Here is a 23,107-nt window from a genome sequence, read left to right on the forward strand (position 1 = left end):
ATGCAAAGTTCCAGAGCAGAATCTATGATACATACTTATTGTCTTGTCTCCAGCGCGTTTTGCTCGTCCGCTAGGTTGACAGTGCTATGCCAAAGTACTTAGGACTGCAGAGTAATGTTGATAATCAAGCCAAACATGTTCGAGTTCAATGTTCACCTATACTGTACTTTTCAATACTTATATATCATATTAGTAGATAGTAGATATTGTAATTGATAATTTAAGTATTTGTAATTTTCCGTATTACCGACATCGACCCCAAAGCCCAAAACTCCAGGTATATCGCTATCATGAACGCCCACGCCCCCTTCCTTCTAACGCTAGAATAATTGTACATCAAAAGCTGATCAGCATACCACCAGTTTCGGGGACGAGGAAAACAAGTCGCAGGAAAAAACAAAAATAAACGCTGAATATCACACACTGTCTACCAGTTCCAGGTTCGGCTGGAAGCCGTGAACACTGGCGGCTTCCATTGGAGTCGTGTCGGATCAATCTTGCGCGATCCTTTGATCTTTTCTTTCTCTATACGCTTGCTGCGCTCTTCAATGACTTGGTCGGAGAGTACAATGACCCAATTCCCTTTCTGTGGGGTTGTTAGATTCTATATCAACGAGAACGGGTAGTGCAACAAGGGGAACATACGTGATATCTAAGCATTTTGAATGTAGCCAACGTCTCATGAACATCTTTCTCAGTCATTGACGTCAACACGGCGAGGTCGTTCTCACTGACTGCCTCGCGCCCAGGATCTGTAAGGATATCGACGAGCGTTTCACGCCAATATTGTCTATATCCCAACAATCCCAGATCACTAAGAGGTTTCTCTGGAGAGCCGAGCTTCCCTTCTCGTTTGCTGAGCTCATAACTGAAAGAGATAAGAAGTCGTCCAAAACCGCGCCGTTGGTATTGAGGCAGTGTCAGAATGCACGCAAGATTGTAGCCTTCGGCGGAATCCTTTTCTTTGGAGAAGTAGCCAACAAGGTGGCACCCGGTGTCGTCCCGAGTGCACATGCAGTAGAAAAGGAAAGGGTCAACATCATAGTAAAGAGTCTTGTGGTCCAGGAAGAGTTTGCTCAGAAGACAAAGGTTACGGCACCATGTTCGTTGTCGACGGCCGTCCACTTCGAAGAATGAGATGTTATCATCTCGGTATATTTCGTTTCCAGGAGGGTGTGTGAGTGTACACTTGGTGCGGTGGCGTTCAAATGCGCGCTTGTTGTCGAAGTAGCCCAAACAGAACTCATCAATGTAAACCACCTCTGCGTCAGAGAAGGAGGCAGGATACGGAGAAAAGTACCATGGCTCGACGTCGTATTTGCCCATCTGTAGTCGATCAAGGTTTCGCACTCGGTGAATTTCAGTTGGGTTCTGTGTCATACTGCCACTAGTGCGCAATCTCTCGATCTCTTCTTCCCGCGACGGCAGCCCTAGTGCCCGTTCCTCCTCTTTGATTTCTTTTGCATCGGTGAAGCTAACGTCCATCATATCAATGTCCTCGGAGTCAGCTTTCGGGGTCCCATCAGCAGATACCGCTTCTGAGCCCAATAAAGACAAGTTCACGGGAGTTTCATCGCCACGATTCTCCTTTCCGCCTGCTTTTGATGGCCTCTGTACTTTTCCCACATTGGCATTTTTGCCCGTGAGAAGGTCTGGGGTTGCGGAGACATCACGGCTACCAGCTCTAGCACGCTTATTCTTGCTTGGAGCTTTGTTGACAGGGCCGGTTTTCTTCTTTTCTGGTTTCTCAGGCTGAGGCCATTCAACTTCTTGAGACAGGTCGAGTCTAGAAGAAGCGACCCATTCTAAACAAGATCGTCAGCTGTACTTTTCTTAAAAACTCGTCCAGATATGCACGACATACCGTCAAGACGTTTGTTGAAGTCAACATAATGGACGCTGTAAGTGTGGTCAGCAAACTGTATCCCTTGAAATAGCATCGCGGATTATTAACTGACTAGAAAGCAAGGCCATCTTTCCGCTGCTTTATAGACAGAATCTCTGCTTTTCTTAATTCTCCATCCTACAACACGGTCAACCATCCATCACGAAGTCACGTGATCCGCTTTTTAAAGCGACCGACAAAGGGGGATGCACAACGCACCTTGTGGACCATGGCCTTCACACCGATCCTAATGTTTCAGTTAGCATATGCGACCGATAAAACTGGGGTCAAAATCGCAACTATAAAATTTATTTTCAGCGTAATCACGTACCTGATGGTGTTGAGGGTGGCGAATCCCTTCTCAACGGGGTCCGGGGTCCCGGTAGCCTCCCCGTGAGAATCTCTGACGCCCATCGTGATCAGGAAACAATCCCCAGTCTATTAAGATAGAAAATGTAGATAAAATGACTTTGTGGATGGATCTTTCGATGAAAACTTCGCAGGGCTCCTTGAGGCGATTGATGGAGGATTTGAGTGACGGAAGGGGGCGAGAGACCGCCTTTCAAGTTTTCGCCTCAAGCTTTTTGGTTGTCCGTTTTAGGTTCCCTGGCTGTACCATCGTTACGAGCATCGGGGAAGAGTGAAGTATTCTTACCATCAGAATCTTACTAGTTATAGTATGTGGGAAATGAGAAGAATTAGAATACATCGTGAAATACAGTACTAGCCTCCATATTCCCAGGCCTCACTCAATGCCAACCGTTCACCATGCCTCCTCTGCCAGCAACCAGCTCGTCCAGCTCCTCCTTTCTCGATCGGTATTGCTCCTGGGCTTCTCGTTCTCTGCGCATGACAAATGCGACATCCTCCCGTAGTTTCTCGAGTCGCCTCGAAATCGCAGCCTCTTCTGATATCTGGAGTGTGCGAAAAGCGTCTAGTTCACCCTTCGACTTCTCTAGGGCTGTGTGGGCTTCCGTGACTTTGGTCCGTAGTGTCTTCGCTCGGTTTTGATATCCACCGTAATGCAGTGCCAGCTTCTTTTCAAGTTTATTTCCCTGCTCTGCGGTTGCGAGTAGAGATGCTTGTACATTGTCAAAGACGCCAATCATTCGCTGTTCTTGCTGATATGGGTCCTCGTCCTCGTCGACGTAGTTAGAAAGACCAGGTAGAGTGTTCGAACGGGTAGAACTCCACTCGGCGTCGAACTCATCCGCCCACTCCTGCATCTTCCCGGAGGACACCTCAGCCGTAATGGCCGCACGAGCTTCTTCCAACCATCGGTCATCGAACCGCTCCAGCTTCCGGGGTTTGCCTTCAATTTTGGCGCCAGGAACAGGGAACTTGCTTGCATCGTTGGCGATAAGAAGGGCCGCCTCCTTGGCAATCAAGCTAGGAATTTTGTCTGTTACATGCGACACACGCTCCATTAATGCATCGATATCGAGGACAACAGGTCGAGGGAGTGCGCGTTGGTAGACTTGTGTCTGGCGTCTATGCTCAGTTGCAGCAGCTTTGGCCCGAGCCTCCCTTTCTTTCCTGTCTCGTTCTGCCGCATCCTCCTCTGAGTATTCTTCCATTGCAGTTGGCTCCGCGGTTTCAGAGGGCAGCTCTTCGAGCTCCCACTCGGTTTCCTTAGGCTTTGGGAGTGCCGCTAGCCTACCGCGAATGCTTTGCCGCGCGAGGTTCCCTTGTATCTTTATGTCCCTAGGCGTGCTACCAATGAGTTGACCACCGTCGATCTCCTTGTTTAGTGAAAAGTGATCTCGAGGAGTCCGCAGTGGTGTAGCCCCAGGGCCAACACCTCCTGGCACAGGTGTTGCGCCAACTGCGTTTCCTTGTCTAAAAGGCGTGGCCATGGGATTCGGTGTGACAATCTCCTGGCGGCGTGGAGCGATGCCGTCGAAACCTGTAGAAGATCCTCCTTCATGCAGGGGCGTATTTTCACCACCCAGAAGGGAAGATTGAGTTTCCGTTAAGGCCCTGATATTTCGAATCTCATTTGCAATGTGATCTTCCTCCGGGGGAGCTCTAGGTGTTCGGATTGGTGTCCCACCAACCATGGCGGAGTAGTTTCCAAGTAGCCCTCGGGTTCCTTCTTCTTCTCCCACCAATTTGCTGGCTTTATCTCCTGCCATACCCATCTTGATGATATCCTCCATTTCGCCTTCACTGACTTGGGGGGTAGGAAGGACTAGTGCTCTCCGCTTGCTGCTTTGTTCCGCTTCCCTAATCTTTTGCATCTGGCCTGCCCGAGCAGCCGCCGCAAAGGCAGCAGAGTTGCTGTTCTTATCATTTTTTCTCTTCTTCCGTTCGGCATCTTCATCCTGGTCTCCTTTGCGCTTGTTCGCTAGTTGTTGTTTTCGAGGATCAAACATTTCACGTTGTTTTTCATTGCGGGCCTCCTCTTCGCCAGTATCATAGAACCCAGGTGCCGCTGGCTTTTCAAACGGAATATCCGCATTATAGTCCATTTCACCCTGCTTTCGCGTGATAACCTTGATATTGATACCGGCGTTTTTCAGTTCACGGCGCTTCTGGAGCACAGCGAGTCGTCGTGATTCTTCAAGCTGTCGTTCTCGAGCCTTACGCTTCGCCTTTTTGCCCTGCGTATTCGCAAGACGCGCTCGAGCCTCGCTTAACATTTCTTTCTCATCTTCATCGAGATCGATAGTATCCGGGCGGGCGGGTTTGGATTCTGGGTCGGGGTCTAATTCACCGGGTCTGTAAACAATTAGCAAGAGCAGGTCCTGAGAGTGTGTTTCTGAGCACATACCTTAGCCGTCTGACGTCGTCCGCACTTGGCGCTGAGGTTTCCTCGCCAGGACCTCCAAGGCCGAGCTCATCGTTCTCACGGGCTTCCGCTTCATCCAAAAGTTTTTGATATCGTTCTAGGCACTGAGTCGCCGTGCGACCTACGATCGGCGCAATCGTCCGCCATTGTGTTGGCATCAATTTGGCCAGATGCAACAGCTTTTCATCCTCTTCCCGAGACCATTCCACTTTCCTGATACCGGGATCGAGCCATTCAACCCAGCGCGCTTTACATTGCTTCGGGGTTTTTCTTGCCAGCAACGAGGAAACACGCGCCCATTGGTTTAGACCATACTTCGAGACCTAGAAACGCAAAACATCAGTAACGTCGCAATGGTAAAAGCCAGATGTATTCCATCTTAAAAAAAAAAAACGTGATTTTGATCTTACCGCCGCTCGAAGGACTTCGTCCTCAATATTGGTCCTATAAGTAAGTTAACCGGGAGCTCAAAGGAAAATAATTTACAATTTTCGAGTTTCAACTTACCAGACACCTCCTTTGACGACCGGCATGGCTGCGGAGACTCGGCGAAGCCGTCGTTATACCGGTCGACGGAATGGAATGTTTTCTGCGTGGATCTGGCGTAATAATATGCAACCGATAAGTGCGGGCTGGCCGGTGTCGATAGCAAGTTGCACGCGGATGGACGGTGATGAAGAAAGCTCATCAACTGGGTAACTTAGTGTCCGCGATAGGCGCGAAAGAGGTTTAGCGCGGTAGGCGCATTCCCCGCCAAGTTATGTAAGCAGATCCAGATTTTTGATCGAAAAGATAAAAAAAGTTCGAGGATGTACAAACACTGGTAAGAGCCCCCGACATTCGACTTTTTCAATAAGTGTCCGTTTGGAGGGTCCGTCAAAATGTCAACTACGCTAGAAGCACCCCGTCAATACGGCCAGCCCTCGAGAAAGGGCAAGAGGGCATGGAGAAAAAATGTGGACGTTTCGGAGGTTCAAGAAGGTCTCCGTCTGTTGAAGGATGAGGAAATCAAAGGGTATGATTCCGCGTGTTCGCCGATAATGTCCCACTGAATTGGCTTTAACTGTTCGATTATAGAGGTGTTTTAGCAGAGAGACCTTCCGAAGAACTGTTCGTCATTGACAAGAAGGGCTCTTCGGAGATTCGCGACGCATACCGAAAACAACACAAAAAGCCTCTGAAAGCAGATGAAATTCTCGCACAAAGATCTGCGATAGATGCAGTAGACACACGGAAACGTGGGAGTTCCAACGTGACCGACGGCGTCATTGAGCCGAAGACCAAGAAACACAAGAGTGACTGGGTCAGCCGCAAAGAATGGAAGCGCTTAAAGCAGGTAGCCAAAGAGGGCAACCCAATGGATAAGCCAAGTGATGGTGGTTTCTACGACCCTTGGGCTGACGAAGCGGATCCGACGCCTCTTGATGATCCGCAGTTCGATTATCTAGAAAAGCCCAAACCCAAGGTGGCCCCGGAAACCCTGAAGCGAGCTCCCATTTCCCTGACTGCCGATGGAAAGACGGTTCCCTCCGTACGAGCGCCAACCGCTGGTACAAGTTACAATCCGACATTCGAAGATTGGGATGAGCTGCTACGAGAACAAGGGCAAAGAGCCGTCGAAGAGGAGAAGAAGCGGTTAGAGGAAGAGCGCAAGGAACAAGAGCGGCAGCGCTTGGTTGATGAGGCCAATGATGACGATGGTGAAGCCAAATCTGATGATGAAAGCGCTTGGGAAGGCTTCGAGAGCGAGTATGAGAAGCCGGAATGGCTGAACAAGAAGCGCCCCGAGAGAAAGACAAAAACGCAGAGGAACAAGATTAAGCGAAGAAAGGAAGCCGAAAGGCTAGCCAAATGGGAGGCACAGAAGCAGACAAAGGAGGCCCAAGTTGCTGAAGCCAAGGCTATTTCAGAGCGCTTCAAGAACCAGGAGCTGGAGCGGGACAGTGACGCTGACGAATCTTCCGATGAGGGTGATGATACTACTCTGCGCCGGAAGCCCTTGGGAGGGAAAATAAGGTGCGTTTCTGCTACTAATAACCTGGCTATTTTTTTTTATATATTTTTTTTACTAACGATAGCAGGGCCCCGGAAAAGCCGACCGAGGTAGTCCTACCGGACGAACTGCAAGATTCGCTGCGTCTGTTGAAGCCAGAGGGAAACCTCCTAGACGATCGATTCCGTACATTGATTATCCAGGGCAAGCTCGAATCTCGGAAGCCCGTATCGCAACCGAAAAAGGCGAAGAGGGAAGTGACCGAGAAGTGGACCTACAAAGACTTCAAGGTGCCTGGGTTATGATTGCTTTAGTTTAAATGGTTCTACTAGATATCAGGTTGGTTAATAAAAGTAATTCTCAAACTCACCAATATTCTCAATCACTATCGATACATAAACAACCCCATGAATATAAAAATGCGAAGCACAAATAATACCAGTTATGGGCTCTGAGTGAGGTTTTTCAAGGCCGTTCGAGAACATCGATTGTATATCGGCGGGTGGGGTCAAGCCTCGGACCAACCAGACTTTTAGTGCGGAGTTAGTTGGCTCCGCAAACATGAATGATTATTTCTTCCCTTTTTCTCCGACTCCGACCAAGTTCACTATGCGATAGCACCCAGCTCACATTGGAATGGAACTAAAATCACTCTCCAGCAACTGGAAAAAGCTGCAGGAGACTTTGAAGAAGGACGTCTCCACGGCCCCCACGCCAAAGCGCAAACGATCCGATCGCGAGTCTCAGAATGATCTGAAGAAGCGGAAAACCGTTACAGAAGCAGGGAAAGGAGGAAAACGCACCTCACAAGCTGCACACACCACCAAGAAACGAAATAGAATGTCTCCAGCTTCCCCAGATGGGGTTGGGAAGGAAACTCAAAGTATATCCCGGAAAAGTTCCACGGCGGCATTTCCAAAGGACAATGAAGGCCGTTCTTCAACGTTAGTACTCCGATTCCCATATTTACCCCAACCTGCCTCTCTCTTCAGTAAAGAATGATCACTAACAATCCATTATAGCGTCGAAATAGGGAAATATATTGCGGTGGATTGTGAGATGGTTGGAATTGGGCCAAACCCAGACAACGATTCAGCCCTTGCCCGCATCAGTATCGTCAACTACAACGGTGATCAAATATACGACTCATATGTACGACCTAAGGAGATGGTTACGGATTGGCGAACACACGTCAGTGGAATAACACCCAAGCATATGGTGGAAGCTAGGACATTAGAACAAGTGCAGAAACAGGTCGCGGAGATCCTTGATGGACGGATACTAGTGGGACATGCTCTCCGAAACGACTTAGATGCTCTTTTGCTCAGTCACCCTAAGCGCGATATTAGAGATACCAGCAAGCACCCCCCGTATCGGAAAATTGCCGGAGGAGGTTCCCCTCGACTGAAGATCCTGGCGTCAGAGTTCCTCGGGCTGAAAATACAAGACGGCGCCCATTCAAGTGTGGAGGATGCGAAGGCTACAATGCTCTTGTACCGGCGAGACAAAGATGAGTTCGAACGAGAACATTTGAAGAAATGGCCTGTTCGTGTGGCGCCGGAGAACAAGGAGAACGGAGGGGATGAGAAGAAGAAGAAGAAAAAGAAAAAGAAGACCCGTAAGAGGTGAGGATGTATTTGATATTGTGTTCGATATACCCTAGAAATGATGAATTTGATGTATAAATGTTGGCAGATTGCCAACTACTTTGAAAACACTGCATCCTATCTAGAAATTAGTCGCGCGGGGATGAATTTGCTGTTAATACCAGCGTGCTATACCTCTCGTTCTTGCTAATCTAACATAAGTATACTTAGTACCCATCGCAATCTATAACTTCATAAAGCAAAACCCAAACAAGACGAGTATAGTATAAAACCTGAGATTTGACGGCACCGGTCCGCAGTTAATGCCAAAATACAGGCCTGGTATGTGGCTTTAGAGGTTAGGGAACTCGATATTGGCTGCGATCATCTCAAGTGCAGCCTTCATGTTGGGTCCAGAGTAACTGACGCCTGCAATGTGCATGCATCCCTGGCACTCTTCAATTTTAAAGGATAGCCCGTCTGATAAATCCATGAGAGGATTTCCCGGTGCTGCTATCCCAAAGTGACCGCCATTATGGATGCGCTTGAAGCTGACCTCCTTGAGAGCAGGGAATCCGCGGCTTAGAGCCTTGATAAAATTCCTGTATCCGTCAGCTTGTAACGACAGTCCCCTAATTGTGATGTTCTGAAGACTCTGACGATGTGGTTCCAAAACCTCTATGATATCGTGCGAATTGGCCGCAGTCATCTGGCTGAGGTAGAGCGATTTTAGGTGGAACCTGTCGCTTTTAAAGGATGCTGGCTCCAAAAAGAAGCAAGATTTCTTAGACCAAGAGAAATCGACGTCTAGGGTCTGAAGTCTTGGGGTCCTCCGGAGTAGTTCCTGGAGATAGTCCCAGTCGTGCTGGCCCAATACGCCTTCTTTGACGATAAAGGATTCCAGCTTCGCCCACACCCTGTAAAATTCATATCTCATGGTAAAATTGCTCCGGTAAGTAGCTCTGCAATTATTGATACCACGGCGGAAGGTGTCGGATTCCGGGTTCTTCGGCGGACAGGATAGGCAAAACGACCTCATTGTCAAGCCTGTGTCCATGATCATTGAAAAAACCAGCATAATTGCATCAATGGGTTCTAGAAATTCGTCGATTTTGTAGCTGTTTTCTGAATAGCCGTGGTGTATTTCAAAGTCTGTACAGTTTTTCAGGCACCCGAGCATACCTCGCCATTGTTGTATCTGGTGTTGGTTTATGTCAAGATATAGGTCGCCTACACGTGGGCCGCGCCTCCCGTACGCATAATATTCCAGGGGAAGTAGTTCATCTTGACCTGGAGACTTTCGTTTCCAGTCGATATCGTGGGCAAAATCTTTGCCTTTTGGACTATGGAAGACGATCTTTTTGACCCGTGGGGCTAACTCGGGTGTGTTAGACAGTGTTTGGAACTTCCTCAGAGATGCACTGGAGAGATCTGTATTAACTGTAGTAATACGAAGACATGAAGAGGTAAAAAACTGGAAGGTGCATTGAGATATCCATCTGCACGTCTCGCGGAGAGAACAATTGCTGGAACAATCAGAATGAATAGCAACTAACTCCACCAATTCAGGCGGTAGTCTCATAAACGCACCAGCCGATGATCGCGCTGGTAGAGGTTTGTCTGGATGGTGTTCTAAGCCCTCCGTGGGTTGATCTAGAACTTCATGGACCTCACTCATCATGGAGGTGCGAGGTCTAAACAGAACCCCTAACGACAAGCAAAGAGACTGTTCTGTTAATCGAGTACTTATTTGCTTGGTGTAGCCCAAATATTCCTAAACTTTGAAGAGTTCAAACCCCTCAGGGGAGCGAAAGAGGTTATTTATCTTTGAGGAACAGCATAATAAAGACACAAAGACACCCTTGTGCAGATGGCATAAAAGCAAATGCCATGAGAAAGAAATCTCAATGCACTCGCTGGAGAAGTTGTGCCCTTGCATGAGACAAGCAAGTAGTTTCGATTGGAGGGGAGGCCCTCCATTCACTTAATACTATCGTGGTTGCTGTGGTTGTTGTGGTTGTTGCTTGGAGTCAAGTACTACGGCCGCCCAGCCTTCGGTTCCGGCTGCGCTGCCACTTTACGCGGTCCGCTCAGCGCGTCGCGTCTTCCTCTGAACACCAACCAAGCCAGCATTACCACGAAGACGCTCAAGCCGCCAAAACACAGGAGCCATCTGCGAACATATACGAACTACCACATTAACTGTGCTATCACCATTCTGTCCGTTCATTTGCGCCCGGCTCCCATTACAATGTTCGCCCTTCAATCCAAACAACAAGGCACAGACACCAAAGACAATGAGACTTTGGGCAATTGCACACCAAACATCCTTCCCTGTCGGATCCACCATGATGGACCTGCGAAATCGCTCAATAGATACTGGATGCCCATTGCAGATGAGAAGGGTGAGCAGAGCCCCCTTTAATACAACCCGTCTACTCACTAGTTACAAGACAAAGATCTTCAGACGGCATACTTCCGGGGTAGGAGGCTACGAGGCAGACAGGTTCAGATCCCTGAGGGCTACGAGGGTGAGATATCATTATTGTAAAAACCCGTCAAGCTGTACTTTGCTAACATATTAGCAGGGGTTGTCGCGACGCATACAGATCGCGAGATGCCAAAAGTTACGGACAGCGAAAGTACGAACGAGGAAGGTGAACAAGACGAGCCGGTTAAGGTACTACAGAAGCAAGCTACATTTGGCGAATACATGGTTTGGGGGCACGAGACGATTCCTGCGGCCGACGATACGTTCGTCAAGGGGGTAGAAGAGTGGGTGAAGTTTGCTGAAGCGGTATGCTATTCGTCTCCTTTGGCACTGATTTTCAACGCTAACTGTATGGTCAGATGCATACTGAGAGTGGCAAGGGAAAGAAGTCTACGTGAATAGGTTGATTTAAGCTCTTTATTTTCGAGTATATGATGGCTACGCATCGAGGGTTCGGTTGCGCCTCAAAAAATAAACCCCAGCTTCCAATCACACAACGGGGATCCAACAGCAGGTCGTTTGCAATCGAGCAAATGCATCATCTAGGTTGCACGGGGAACTCGGCTCCAATGGTATAATGCGGGCCTTCAGCTCCAGGTTTCACGTAACTTGCACCCTTGCGGGCACAATGCGCGAAGAAAAGAAACACTCGCCAGAGATTCTACCACACTCGAACTCAACGGTCACGGCCTCTCCGATTTCAACCCCCAATCTCTAGAGTGCGGATACTATTTGCCATACGTGTGTATATATATGAAGCCTCGAAAAACAATCGCAATTAAAACCTGAATTCTTTAGCTTTTCTTATTATTTTTACCTGGTAGGGTGTTGACATGGATATAGATAAGCCTGACCGCCCTCGTTGTTCTGCCAGAAACCGACGAGATTTTGAAGTTCAGCCTTATCAAATATCTACATGACATACTCCTCAATTCGTATAATGGAGTCTATCAACGGTAAAGGGCTTGCGCCTGAAGGACTGATCTCAAAATTTGAGGTTACCAGACTTCTCAAACAGGGTATGTTCCCCAATGAACAACGCTAAACCCCGCAATATACCCCTACCCCACCAGTAGCAACCTCAAACAAAAGACTAACAAGATGCTTCCCAGACCAAAATGGCCGCCGAATCGCAATCCTCGGGTCTATAGATGGTCAACAAGGTATCCTCACCGCCGAACGAACCGCATTCGCAACCGAGTCCCTGGGCGTTCTAAAAGCTTTCCACTCGTCAATCACTCGCGTTAACAACCTCGGTGATAATGATATTTACCGATGGTACTTGGCTTCCTCTGGAATAGATGCTGATGGACATCCATCTCACGACCTCAAGCTTAACCTCATCTGGCCGTGCACGGAACAGCACGTCAAGAAATACTCCGATCAGGTGCTGCGCATGGTGACTGAGACGCCAAAGATCTACAGTGACCACATACGGCCTTACATGCAAGCAAAGAGAGAGGAAGGACGGTTGAATTGGGTGTTTAACATCCTTGAGGGACGCACGGAGCAAGAGGATGTCATCTTACGGGACGATGGGCACGGGCCGGAGGATGCGTTCTTGATGCTCCCCGATCTGAACTGGGATAGAAAGACGTTAGGCTCCTTGCATTTGCTAGCATTGGTACAGAGACGCGATATTTGGAGTTTGAGGGATTTGAAGAAGAAGCACGTGCCTTGGTTGAAATATCTAAGACAGCGGGTACTTGAGGGAACGGTCAAAATGTATCCAGGGCTGGAGGAGGACCAGTTGAAGCTCTATGTGCATTGTAAGTGTCCCCCTCATCCTCACTGGTGTGTGGTTGCTAACGTGCTCTAGATCAACCGACATACTATCATTTCCATATTCATATCGTCAATGTCATGCTCGAAGCGGGTGCCACGCAGGCCACTGGGAAGGCATTCGGTTTGGAAAATCTAATCTCTCAGTTGGAGACCAATTCTGGGAATGAAGACGCGAGCATGGCAGATGTCAGTCTGACCTACTTTTTGGGAGAAGCGAGCGAGCTATGGAGCGATATCTATGCTCCCCTCAAGCAGGGAAAGAAGCCGAAGGGCGATAATTAGAATAGAAACTTACGAATGACGAATGACTGACATATGTATCTACTTTCCATCTTTCACAAATGGCTGCCTACTACGTAGTTATGTACTTTGTTATCGCTGAATAAACTGCGCTCCGCTTTCAGCCGCCGCGGATCAATTTCAACCCCGCAACACTTCTTTCCCCTCATCAACTCTCCAACGCCACCCTTGCAGTCTTGCACAGTCTACTCTCCATTCCAACGCATTTTTTAAACCTGATATCCCACTCCTCAATCCCACAACAGAAATCCGCAACCATGTCAGATAACCCAGACGTCCCCAAAAACAACAAGGCCTTCGTGCCCCTCGGTTCGTCCACACCCCTCACTTAGATCGCCAGCCCACATCAAACAATAAAACTAACCTGCGGAAAACAAACAGAAAACAACCCAGAAGTGATGTCCCATCTAGTTCATCAACTCGGACTCTCCCCATCTTTAGGCTTCACAGACGTATTCTCGCTCGATGAACCGGATCTCCTCGCGCTCGTCCCTCGCCCCTCGCACGCCCTCCTCCTCGTCTTTCCCGTCTCGAAAACTTACGAATCATCTCGCATTGCAGAAGATGGACCCCTATCTGAGTACTCCGGCTCGGGCCCCCAAGAACCCGTAACGTGGTTTAAGCAGACGATTCGGAATGCATGCGGGCTTATCGGACTCCTCCATACCGTGTCGAATGGCGAGGCGAGGCAGCATATTCTTCCCGGTTCAGATTTGGAGGGACTTCTGAAAGAGGCGGAGGGGTTAGAGCCTAACCAGAGGGCAGATCTGTTATATGAGAGTAAGGCCTTGGAGAGTGCGCATGCTGATGCGGCGAAATTGGGTGATACGCAGGCGCCTGGGGCCGAGGATGATGTGGATTTGCACTTTGTGGCATTTGTTAAAGGTGCTGACGGGAAACTGTGGGAACTTGATGGGCGGAGAAAGGGGCCTCTGGAGCGTGGTGCGCTTGGATCTGAGGAGGATGCGTTGAGTGAGAAGGCGTTGAAGCTGGGGGTTAGACGGTTCTTGGATGTTGAGGCCAAGGGAGGAAACCCGGATCTGAGATTCAGTCTTGTTAGTCTAGGGGGTGTTTTTGATTGATTTGCTTTAACTAGATTTTGTGGACTACATCTGAGTTCTAGTGGATATCTGGAGCGTAAACCTACACCACAGCATAATACCACAAAACACACAGTGATCTAATACGTATCTCATAAACAAAACGAATGCCTTGACATATAGGTTGTCACTCATCAGACCACCAATTTTCCGAATTAAACTTAAGCACTTCATTACCACAGGCCCACCACCCAGCAGTCAAATTCCGAGCAAACACCTCCAGTGCCGAATAGTGCACAGGAGTGGTATCAGACAGTGGTGTTAAAAGAGTCCTCTCAAACGCCTCCTTTAAATTCGGCTTCCGAGAGTGAACATCCGGGACAGCAGCAATAACCCGTCTCAAAATGCCATCGCCGCCAGCTCCGGTTATAGAGCCAGGCCTCCTCTTCCCTATGACAAGGATCTCATATGGTTTGCGCCAGACGCCCTCGATTGGCGTTACTGTTTGGCCATCAACAGCCGTCTTAACCCATATCCATTCTTCGCAAACTGAGAAGCCTGCCCCAGCGAGCCCGCCGTACGCTGCCTCCCTTGCTCTGGCCGAATTGGTAATCCATATAGCGGCAATAGATAGGTTGCATTTACTCTCAGGGGTCAAATCTTCATTTTGTAAAGGCGAATGTGAGTGTACTGTGAGCACGGCACATATATACGCCATCAGCAGCTCACTGTCAAGGTAGGTCCGTGTTTCGTAATAGCCGCTGCGACGTACGGATTTATTAGACCACGGGGGATCCATTACAATGAGGTTGAACTTTTGGTCTGAGGCCAGACCTGGGATCGGATTTGGATTGTCGTGTTCCGTGCCCGTTAACGGTGTTGATATTGGTAGGTTGCATAGTATGAACTTCGACAGAGGTGGTACGATGAAGAACTGAATGCGCTCCTGCTTCTCAGTATCAACCTTACAGCCTCTAAGCGATTTTACCGCGAATACGCTGTGGATTTCGACAATTGCAGTTTCCGGAGATGTATTTTTCACAGGATTGTTGCATAGCTCCGCTCCGTTTTCGAACCTGTTTCTCCCCGGCGATAAAACCAGAGGCGGTTGAGATTGAGACTGAGTATCGATTGGAAAGCCTTGCCGGCTAGATGGCGGAGGAAAATATTCAGGATGAAAGTTATCGTCATCTTCGTCATGGTCATTCCTTGCGGCATTTCTATCCTGCGCTCTTCTTTTCTTCCCCCTGTCACTCTTCCCAGATCGTATGCTGGCTAGCCACGCGGAGCGGTCGATTTCATTATCAGGCTCTTTAGGTTCATCCTCTTTTAAAAGAAATCTTGGGAGACACCACTCCGAGTCCTGGCAATAATGACTCCGAATATCTTCTAGGGCATTGGACAGTAAAGGGGATATCTCCTCATGGATTTCAGAACGCGGGATCCGTGCGAGAACTTTCGCCCGCGCAGCCTCTGATTTCGGCTCAAAGGATGCCGGGTATGGTGTTTTTAATGCTGGAGTTGATAAAATGCGTCTTTGTTTTTTTTTCGGTGGTTCTGTGGAGATTAAACTGATAAAGTCGCTGGGTACATCAGCTTGTGATGCCAGTGATAATTCTTGTGCTAGTGCAATGGATGCCGGAATGTCGATTAGGAAAACTGTGCTAGAGGCGTTTTGATAGAGAATTGAAGAGTTTTGTGTCATTACCATCGAATTCGGTGTTTGTTGGTGGTTCGACAAGTTTCAACTGATTGTTTTGAAGGGAATGTTGGAGGTCGAGATAAATGCGGTGTTCTCTATGCCACCAAAATCTCCCAAGTCAATCATCACCAGTACCGCCACCCAAGTTGGCTCTTTTCTATAGAAACAAAGACACAAATTAATATTAATAATAAGGTCGTTGAATTTATTGCAGCTAGCTGTCCTTTCTGAGCCTTGTGAATCCGATAATTCAAATTAAAATTTCTATATATGTCTAGTAGTGTACAGGCGTGCAACTAAATATCATAGGCCCGGTAAATCATACTTGGAAAAACAAAGGCTACTATTAGTTCCTCCAAATCCAAAGCTGTTTGTCAACGCCACGTCTATACGACGTTCCTGAGCCTGGTTTGGCGCGTAGTTACAGTCGAAACCCTCAGCCAGGCGATCCAGGTTAATGGTAGGGGGCATTACGTTCTAGGAGCCAATTAGCCGAGTCCATAAAACTAATTGAACGACTAACCTCTTTGATAGCGAGAATTGTGAATAGAGATTCGATGGCTCCCGCTCCCCCAAGTAGATGTCCTATAGCTCCCTTGGTGCTACTGATGTTGACATCCGCAGCCTGTTGTTTACCCCCAGGGCCAAGGAGAAACGCTTTGATTGCCGCGTTCTCAGCTGCATCACCGACAATAGTCGAAGTCGCATGAGCGTTGACGTAGTCAATAATGGATGGCTCGAAGCGAGCGTTCTTTAGAGCCTTCTTCATTGCTAGCAGAGCCCCCGCCCCATTCTCTTTCGGGGCTGTCATATGATGGGCATCACCAGAACATCCATAACCTCTCACTTCGGCGTATATGTGAGCGCCTCTAGCTCTGGCATGCTCTAGTTCCTGCAAATGGTAGAGTTAGCCCAAAGCTTTATTGTAATGGTTCCGAGTGAGAATATACCTCTAGAATCACCATTGCCGCACCCTCGCCAACCACAAACCCTTCACGTTTAGCATCAAAAGGTCGCGATGACTTCTCAGGACTATCGTTGAAGCTCGTCGCCAGACTGCGTGCCCTCGCAAATCCTCCAACTGCAAGCGGGTGGATACAGGACTCCGCTCCGCCGGCAAGCATCACATCTGCATCCCCGCAAGCGATGAAACGCGCAGCATCACCAATCGAATGCGCTCCAGTCGTACATGCAGTAGTGGCCGCATGGTTAGGGCCCATAAAACCATACTTCATAGATATATGTCCGGCCCCGAGGTTGATCAATAGCTTCGGCACAAACAAAGGAGACACTTTTCGGTAGCCTCCCTTCTCGTACGCTACAACAGTATCGTATATCTCGTCGAAATTGCCAATGCCAGACCCTAGACAAATTCCTGTGGCTTCTAGCTGGTCAACAGCTGTTGGCCTCCAGCCTGCATCCTCTAGCGCCTCCTCCGAAGCAGCCAGCGCATACTGCGCGAAACGCGCCATCTTCCGTTCATCCTGTCACCATTTAGCATCTGAATAATATTTCTAGGAATTGCAATCTGATCCCGACAAAGGCGAATAAACACACATGTCTAGGCACATACTTACATCTCTACTCAACCACTCCGACGCCATCCATCGGCCCTCGGCGCGAGGGCCACTTGGGACTACCGCGGCAATCTGACAAGGCAAGTCTGCAAATCTAGCATCTCGATCCTTTACGTTGACGATACCGCAATGACCATCTAACAGACGCTTCCAAGTCCGACGCACCCCTATAGTATGAGCCGTTTAGTAGCTGAACAAAGGACCAATCAACGATCACAATAAGAATGCATGCAAACAAAACAGCCGAGCCATGTGAATCCGAGAAAACAAGGAACAACGCCGTATCGTGTCCAGCTACCTCCTTCGGAACCGCAGCATCCATGTCCACCCCAGCTCCAGCTCCGCCGCCGACCTTCCTCTTCGAGAAGTGGAGACGTTGGAGAAGACGCTGGGAGAACGTAGAAGAACCCTCGTCTGTGACTGCGACGGACGCCTAGTGTTTGCAAGCGGAGATAGACGATAGCCGAACAGAAAACGGATACAGGATATGCTTTATGGTCTGATATTGGAACAAGGCAGTGTCACTTACCTACACCTAGGGGTGTCACCGCACCAAGACCTGTTACGACAACCCGCCGCATGGCATCTTGTTCTATTCTCCAGTATCAACAGCAGGTGTAGAGGGGGCGTTGGAGTAAATATGTAAGCTTGACCTCGCAAGAGCAAACGCGTGCGCTGATGCAGTAGTGTCAACGAAGGTGAAGGATGATGATTGATTGTTCTATGAGGAGCGAAGAATCTCGATGGCCCGAAGAGGAAAGTCTGAACGACGTCAAGCCCGCCAGGCACCAAGGCACCAAAGAGGGTGGCGAATGTGGCCAATCGGAGCTTCCGCTACTATCGATAAGAGACTGCATGAACAAACCATGACCAACTTACCATACGGCGCTCTTCCTCTTGCTCCACAGCAGTCCATACGCAGGCATATTTAGGTAAGGTCTTTCCTTCTTTTCTTTTACTTGCCGCAGTCTTCCTTTAGCTGTATACTTGCCCTTTCTTGCGTATATTGGGTTAACCATAATGAAGTTGACCTGGGCTGGATTGCTGGCACTGGCCGGGACCGCGCTGTCCCACGCTCATCATGAGCATGAAGACATCCCACAGCATGTGCGCGAGGAGCTCTTGAAGAAATGGAACCAAGAGGTAGGCAATCCAAGTCTCGCACTACAATATCTAAATTCCTGACAAGTAATCTAGTGGTCCTTCACTGGACATGCCAGTTTCGCGCACTTGAAGCCCGTTAAGTGCCTTATTGAACCTGAGGAGAGGTACGATATCGCTGTCATCGGCGCACCATTCGACACCGCGGTTAGCTACAGACCAGGTATACCCAGGCTCTCAATCCACTATTTTTCCCTGTTTACTAACTGCGTTCAAAGGAGCTCGATTCGGCCCGCGCGCAATTCGCGCCGCCAGCGCTCGGCAAATGGCCGGCACGTCTTTCAACACTCGCGCGGGGATCAACCCTTACAGCTCGTGGGCCACCATAAAGGACTGCGGCGACATTCCCATCACGCCGTTCGACAACGGCGTCGCAGAGCGCCAAATGTACGAAGCCTTCCTCGAACTAGGCTCCCGCACGCCCGTCACCAGCGCCTCATCCGAGTACGGCACGAAGGGCATCTCCACCGGTCAATCCAAGCTTGTCACCCTTGGCGGTGATCACAGCGTTGCGCTCCCGGCTCTCCGCGCTTTGTATCAGATTTACCAAAAACCCATCACGGTCTTGCATTTTGATGCCCACCTCGACACCTGGAACCCCGTGCGTTACTCGGCGTACTGGCAATCGGAACAGTCGGCGTTTAACCACGGCAGCTTTTTCCACAAGGCCAGTCGGGAGGGACTTATTTGCAATTCGACCTCTGCGCATGCGGGCTTGCGTACCCGGCTTACGGGCATCGACGACAGCGACTACACCGCACCTGGAACACCTGAGCAAGGATTCATGCGCATTCACGCCGACGATATCGATGAACTGGGCGGACCGATGGGTGTGGTCAATAAGATCATCCAGCGTATTGGACTCGACTCAGAACAGCCCGTATACCTGTCCGTCGACATCGACGTCCTTGACCCCGCTACCGCACCTGGAACTGGAACGCCCGAGCCGGGTGGCTGGACAACCCGTGAATTCATCCGCATTTTGCGCGGTATCGAGAAACTTAACATTGTTGGCGCGGACATCGTTGAGGTGTCGCCTAGCTATGACAACAAGGGTGAAACTACTGCCCTGGCTGCTGCGCAGGTTGCATACGAGATCATCACCAGTATGGTCAAGGCAGGTGCGGGCGAAGATCTGGGTGGGTGGTACGGACGCAAGGAGGGTGTTACCGCTCAGGAAACGGTGTCTGCTTCAGAGCCTAAGCCCGAAACCAAGGAGTCTGGACACAAAGACGAGCTGTAAAGGAATGAGATACATGAGACATGTCGATAAGATAATGAAATCAAAGCCAATCAATCCATTAACAAACTGGCGGTTTAGAGGATAACGAAGTAAAGCAACAGTTCGGTCTCGGAGAGCAATTCCAGCCGACTGGTCTCCTGACATAGTATTCTTCTGTGTCAATCAAGAAGACATGTCCTAGCGCAAACAAGTTGAATCAAGAGACTTTGGTCTTCATATTGGATATATCTGTGCTATCTAGTCCAGGTCTCGGTGAAACTGGGGGGTTTAAAATCGCACAGTAAATGCATTCGGCATGACAGCAAATTGAAGCATAAAGTTAAAATATCGAACCAGGAGCCAACCAAAACAGGACGCCTCGACTTCCAACGCCAAGTTCAGACGATGAGAGCTGTAATGAAAGGAGTGAACATAGACAGGAAACAGGAAGGCGGCAATGGAAAGAGCGCGGTGGGGTAATCGGGATGATATAGGGCTAGATACCAAAGGAATAATAGGCGTATTGTGTGGAACGGAATAAGAGGCCAAAAAAATCAGCTGGTGAGAGACGAGGCCTGCTTGTTCGTATAGTGTTTTCATGGCAGCGTTCAGAAGTGTATGGATAAATGGGCCGTCAGAAGCAGGGAGCGAATGGGGCTAGAACCCTACATAACAACAATTATGCAGCAAGTCATCCCACGGGCAGTAACTATACTCCATTTAAGGAACAACCAACCCTGACGAGCTGAAAGTCATCGTATAATTCGAAAGCCATCTTGTGTTTCGAATCAAGCTCATTTCAAAAACCCCAGCCGTCCTGACATCACACGACACATGCGCAAGTCACCAAAGTTGTAAACAAGGGGCCCAGTTTCTTTAATCAAGTACTGGTGGCCCGTTCCACAATATATGATGATTATTTATAGCAAAACGCATCTCGATCGCTTCTTAGGGGCGGGTTCGAGAGCAGCAACAATGGCCTAGAAACGGAAATAAGTCTAGTGCGGGGGCCGAATGTGTCCCAGGGTTAAGACATACCTCATCAAACACATCTTTCAGCTTGTATTGGGTCAATGCGGAACATTCAACATATTTCACCGCGCCCAAGTCTTTGGCCATGCGGTCGCCATCTTCCTTGCGGATCGGTTGCATCTTCTGTCGAGCCAGCTTCTCACGGACGGCTGGGTCGTCGCGGAGATCGACTTGCGTTCCAACAATCAAGCACGGAACACCAGGGCAATGGTGGTGAACTTCGGGGAACCACTTTTCGCGCACGTTCTCAAAAGATGCGGGGGAAGTCACGGAAAAGCAGACCAGGAATACATCTGTCTGTGGGTATGAGAGAGGGCGAAGTCGATCATAATCCTCTTGACCTGCGGTATCGAACAATCCCAAGGTGTAAGGCTCATCGCCGATCCTATTATTTTAAAACGCTCGCGATCAGTAAAGGTGAGAGAAATAACTATGCTAAGAAGTGTATGAAGTGGAGTCTTTGAGCGGCGAAAAAATCCGCAGAAAGGGGTGATTTAACGTATTGTAGAGAGTGATGACAAGTCGGATGTAATGGACGTCATCTCAAGAGTTGGCGAAAAGCATAAAGTTCACTTACATGACAGTAACGGCATAATTATCAAAGACCGTGGGCACATATTCTGAAGGGAACTTGTTCGTTGTGTATGAAATCAAGAGACAGGTTTTGCCGACAGCACCATCACCGACCACGACACACCTGTCGAAGAGAAACCAAAGAGTTAGCAGTTTGCTGATAAGAGAGGAACAACTGATACGCCTCGAAAAGGGGTGGAGAACTGGGGGCCAGGTTTTTGGAGAAGGCATTAAGATATGGCGAGAGCTTGGAAGAGAAGACGTACTTGATAGTTGCTACAACCATTTTGAAAACTAGAGTAAATCTGATGCTCTGGAAAAGAGGATGGAATTGGGTTGAAGGCTGTCTTGTCTAGACCCGAGACAGGAGACCGGAGCGGTGAATGGGAGGGGAAGGGGGAGTTCGATCGCAGTGACGGAGCAAGGCAAGCCGGATATGTGGAATGAGGACTTTCAAAACCTCAGAACCTCGGATAGGAGACAGAAGGGACGTCGACGAGCAAGAGCCGCTAAAATTGACAGAGGTTGGGGTGCGGTGAAATGATGCTGTCGGTGGTGAAAGAATGGAGGTCCGGCCAATGTGGGAGGGTCGAGGCGGGCGGAGAAGGTGGTTATTGCCAGTGGAAAGCTGTTGGAACGCACGGTTAGCCTAGTCTCTGGCCGGGCCTTTTGATGTCCATCCGTTTGTTATCACAATCAAACAATCCAGAGTACTAGTTCAATTTTCTGCCATGGGGCGCGGATTTCCAAGAATGTCAAAAATTAATGGAGATCAGGCAACAGCACTGAAGGTCATGGAGACAAAGACAAACAAATAAAAATACCACAGCTAGTCAATCATGACACGTTCCGGAGCAGTGTGATTGGAATTAAGATCAAAATGATAATATTCACGAGGAAAAAGCAATGCGGTTCATAATCTGCTGCCACGACTGCAAGCGACAACTCACCCAGCACTGATGGCGGTCCAAACCCAAAGAGGAGATTCCTGTTTATCTGTACTGCTGGATATTGACGTGACACTTCCTCGATTTCTGGAATGTTGGCGATCAGGAGGGTGCTCGATGACTTTCTCACAAGGAGGGGTAAACTAGTAACAGATGGAGGGAGATAGGGAGAGCCGCGGCATCAGCAACGAGAGGATGATTTGAGGATGGATTTTCAGAGGGTGCGAATTATTAGGCAGGGATGGAAGAATCTTTTGATCGTAGGAAATGATGAACTGTGTGTTCTAAGGAGAGAATACTGACGACGCAGGTAGCAGAAGGGAGGATGGAAGAATCTCGCAGTAGAAGGAGGGGGCGGACAAAGCAGCATGCCGACGACTCGTCCAGGCCCAGAAACGCCTGCTCAAACCGACTTCTGTGAAGGCGACCAAAAGTCAGACACGCTCCTCACTCTTCCTCCAATCATGGACATTGCGCTCTTCTTTATCCAATGGCATTCAGCCCGAGCGGCTGCCATATTTGAGGTGTCGGGAAACGCCCTGCCAGTCGCTCGTCTACGCGCCGAGAAAGCAGGCCTTGATCCATTCAATGACATCGCATCCTATTGATCATGGAGTATCCAACACATCAGCCCGTTCAAGGCCGTACATAAACTACGCATCGCACTCTTGTGACGCTGCACCCCGGCGCTGTATTCGCCATGTCTCACATCCCCCAATCCACCTAGAGTTTCATGGCCGTCGTTTGATATGACAAGAGTTCCATTCCTTCCTTACCTCGTCGCTCATTCGTGGGTGCAGGAGTAAAATAATCCTATCAAAATCCTAATCAAACCGGGAAGTTTCACGTTATATGCTCTATTTGTTACTGTTCTATCTACATACAGTGTAATAGATGAATCGTTACCGCACAAGACACAAGCGGCCTTCCTGTAGTCATCCGTGATAGTCCGGATGGTAGTATAAGAATAAAGCAGCCAGTGCGCCGAGAAAGAAATGCTTGTCGTAAAATAAAAGAAAAAG

The 23,107-nt window shown here is 49.0% G+C and overlaps 14 protein-coding genes across 14 annotated transcripts; 7 read left to right on the plus strand and 7 right to left on the minus strand.

Annotated features, from left to right (window-relative positions):
• Nucleotides 1-427: 427 nt before the first annotated feature.
• On the minus strand, nt 428-2,299 carry ESA1 (NuA4 histone acetyltransferase complex catalytic subunit ESA1; the record flags this gene model as incomplete). The annotated part of the gene is made up of 6 exons (XM_041696840.1): nt 428-586; nt 646-1,805; nt 1,865-1,899; nt 1,959-2,023; nt 2,105-2,132; nt 2,217-2,299. The coding sequence occupies 6 exons, from the start codon at nt 2,297-2,299 to the stop codon at nt 428-430; spliced, it is 1,530 nt and encodes a 509-aa protein (XP_041562430.1).
• Nucleotides 2,300-2,634: 335 nt separating this feature from the next.
• On the minus strand, nt 2,635-5,209 carry cef1 (putative cell division control protein (Cdc5); the record flags this gene model as incomplete). Its single annotated transcript, XM_041696841.1, has 4 exons — nt 2,635-4,606; nt 4,659-4,999; nt 5,087-5,120; nt 5,184-5,209. The coding sequence occupies 4 exons, from the start codon at nt 5,207-5,209 to the stop codon at nt 2,635-2,637; spliced, it is 2,373 nt and encodes a 790-aa protein (XP_041562431.1).
• A 348-nt stretch (nt 5,210-5,557) lies between these two features.
• Nucleotides 5,558-6,974, plus strand: APUU_80549S (ribosome biogenesis protein NOP53; the record flags this gene model as incomplete). The annotated part of the gene is made up of 3 exons (XM_041696842.1): nt 5,558-5,691; nt 5,754-6,692; nt 6,758-6,974. 3 exons carry the CDS (start codon nt 5,558-5,560, stop codon nt 6,972-6,974), a joined length of 1,290 nt encoding a protein of 429 aa, XP_041562432.1.
• A 331-nt stretch (nt 6,975-7,305) lies between these two features.
• rex4 (putative 3'-5' exonuclease) lies at nt 7,306-8,298 on the plus strand (the record flags this gene model as incomplete). The annotated part of the gene is made up of 2 exons (XM_041696843.1): nt 7,306-7,613; nt 7,692-8,298. The coding sequence occupies 2 exons, from the start codon at nt 7,306-7,308 to the stop codon at nt 8,296-8,298; spliced, it is 915 nt and encodes a 304-aa protein (XP_041562433.1).
• A 309-nt stretch (nt 8,299-8,607) lies between these two features.
• Nucleotides 8,608-9,192, minus strand: APUU_80551A (uncharacterized protein; the record flags this gene model as incomplete). Its single annotated transcript, XM_041696844.1, has 1 exon — nt 8,608-9,192. The coding sequence occupies one exon, from the start codon at nt 9,190-9,192 to the stop codon at nt 8,608-8,610; it is 585 nt and encodes a 194-aa protein (XP_041562434.1).
• Nucleotides 9,193-10,506: 1,314 nt separating this feature from the next.
• Nucleotides 10,507-11,144, plus strand: APUU_80552S (ribonuclease H2 subunit C; the record flags this gene model as incomplete). The annotated part of the gene is made up of 4 exons (XM_041696845.1): nt 10,507-10,660; nt 10,709-10,786; nt 10,844-11,052; nt 11,106-11,144. The coding sequence occupies 4 exons, from the start codon at nt 10,507-10,509 to the stop codon at nt 11,142-11,144; spliced, it is 480 nt and encodes a 159-aa protein (XP_041562435.1).
• Nucleotides 11,145-11,686: 542 nt separating this feature from the next.
• On the plus strand, nt 11,687-12,813 carry APUU_80553S (putative mRNA decapping hydrolase; the record flags this gene model as incomplete). The annotated part of the gene is made up of 3 exons (XM_041696847.1): nt 11,687-11,765; nt 11,859-12,515; nt 12,566-12,813. 3 exons carry the CDS (start codon nt 11,687-11,689, stop codon nt 12,811-12,813), a joined length of 984 nt encoding a protein of 327 aa, XP_041562436.1.
• A 275-nt stretch (nt 12,814-13,088) lies between these two features.
• On the plus strand, nt 13,089-13,913 carry APUU_80554S (ubiquitin carboxyl-terminal hydrolase; the record flags this gene model as incomplete). Its single annotated transcript, XM_041696848.1, has 2 exons — nt 13,089-13,140; nt 13,213-13,913. 2 exons carry the CDS (start codon nt 13,089-13,091, stop codon nt 13,911-13,913), a joined length of 753 nt encoding a protein of 250 aa, XP_041562437.1.
• A 145-nt stretch (nt 13,914-14,058) lies between these two features.
• Nucleotides 14,059-15,582, minus strand: APUU_80555A (MT-A70 family; the record flags this gene model as incomplete). The annotated part of the gene is made up of 1 exon (XM_041696849.1): nt 14,059-15,582. One exon carries the CDS (start codon nt 15,580-15,582, stop codon nt 14,059-14,061), a length of 1,524 nt encoding a protein of 507 aa, XP_041562438.1.
• A 294-nt stretch (nt 15,583-15,876) lies between these two features.
• CEM1 (putative beta-ketoacyl synthase (Cem1)) lies at nt 15,877-17,731 on the minus strand (the record flags this gene model as incomplete). The annotated part of the gene is made up of 5 exons (XM_041696850.1): nt 15,877-16,050; nt 16,097-16,465; nt 16,524-17,057; nt 17,151-17,317; nt 17,680-17,731. 5 exons carry the CDS (start codon nt 17,729-17,731, stop codon nt 15,877-15,879), a joined length of 1,296 nt encoding a protein of 431 aa, XP_041562439.1.
• Nucleotides 17,732-18,170: 439 nt separating this feature from the next.
• Nucleotides 18,171-19,554, plus strand: APUU_80557S (agmatinase; the record flags this gene model as incomplete). Its single annotated transcript, XM_041696851.1, has 3 exons — nt 18,171-18,293; nt 18,348-18,474; nt 18,530-19,554. 3 exons carry the CDS (start codon nt 18,171-18,173, stop codon nt 19,552-19,554), a joined length of 1,275 nt encoding a protein of 424 aa, XP_041562440.1.
• Nucleotides 19,555-19,821: 267 nt separating this feature from the next.
• Nucleotides 19,822-20,133, minus strand: APUU_80558A (uncharacterized protein; the record flags this gene model as incomplete). Its single annotated transcript, XM_041696852.1, has 1 exon — nt 19,822-20,133. The coding sequence occupies one exon, from the start codon at nt 20,131-20,133 to the stop codon at nt 19,822-19,824; it is 312 nt and encodes a 103-aa protein (XP_041562441.1).
• Nucleotides 20,134-20,453: 320 nt separating this feature from the next.
• On the minus strand, nt 20,454-21,424 carry cdc42 (Rho family GTPase CDC42; the record flags this gene model as incomplete). Its single annotated transcript, XM_041696853.1, has 4 exons — nt 20,454-20,513; nt 20,572-20,950; nt 21,143-21,262; nt 21,405-21,424. 4 exons carry the CDS (start codon nt 21,422-21,424, stop codon nt 20,454-20,456), a joined length of 579 nt encoding a protein of 192 aa, XP_041562442.1.
• A 1,029-nt stretch (nt 21,425-22,453) lies between these two features.
• On the plus strand, nt 22,454-22,693 carry APUU_80560S (uncharacterized protein; the record flags this gene model as incomplete). Its single annotated transcript, XM_041696854.1, has 1 exon — nt 22,454-22,693. One exon carries the CDS (start codon nt 22,454-22,456, stop codon nt 22,691-22,693), a length of 240 nt encoding a protein of 79 aa, XP_041562443.1.
• Between the last annotated feature and the right edge of the window lie 414 nt (nt 22,694-23,107).

Source organism: Aspergillus puulaauensis, chromosome 8 (genome assembly GCF_016861865.1).
Source record: "Aspergillus puulaauensis MK2 DNA, chromosome 8, nearly complete sequence".
Classification (NCBI taxonomy): Eukaryota; Fungi; Ascomycota; class Eurotiomycetes; order Eurotiales; family Aspergillaceae; genus Aspergillus; species Aspergillus puulaauensis.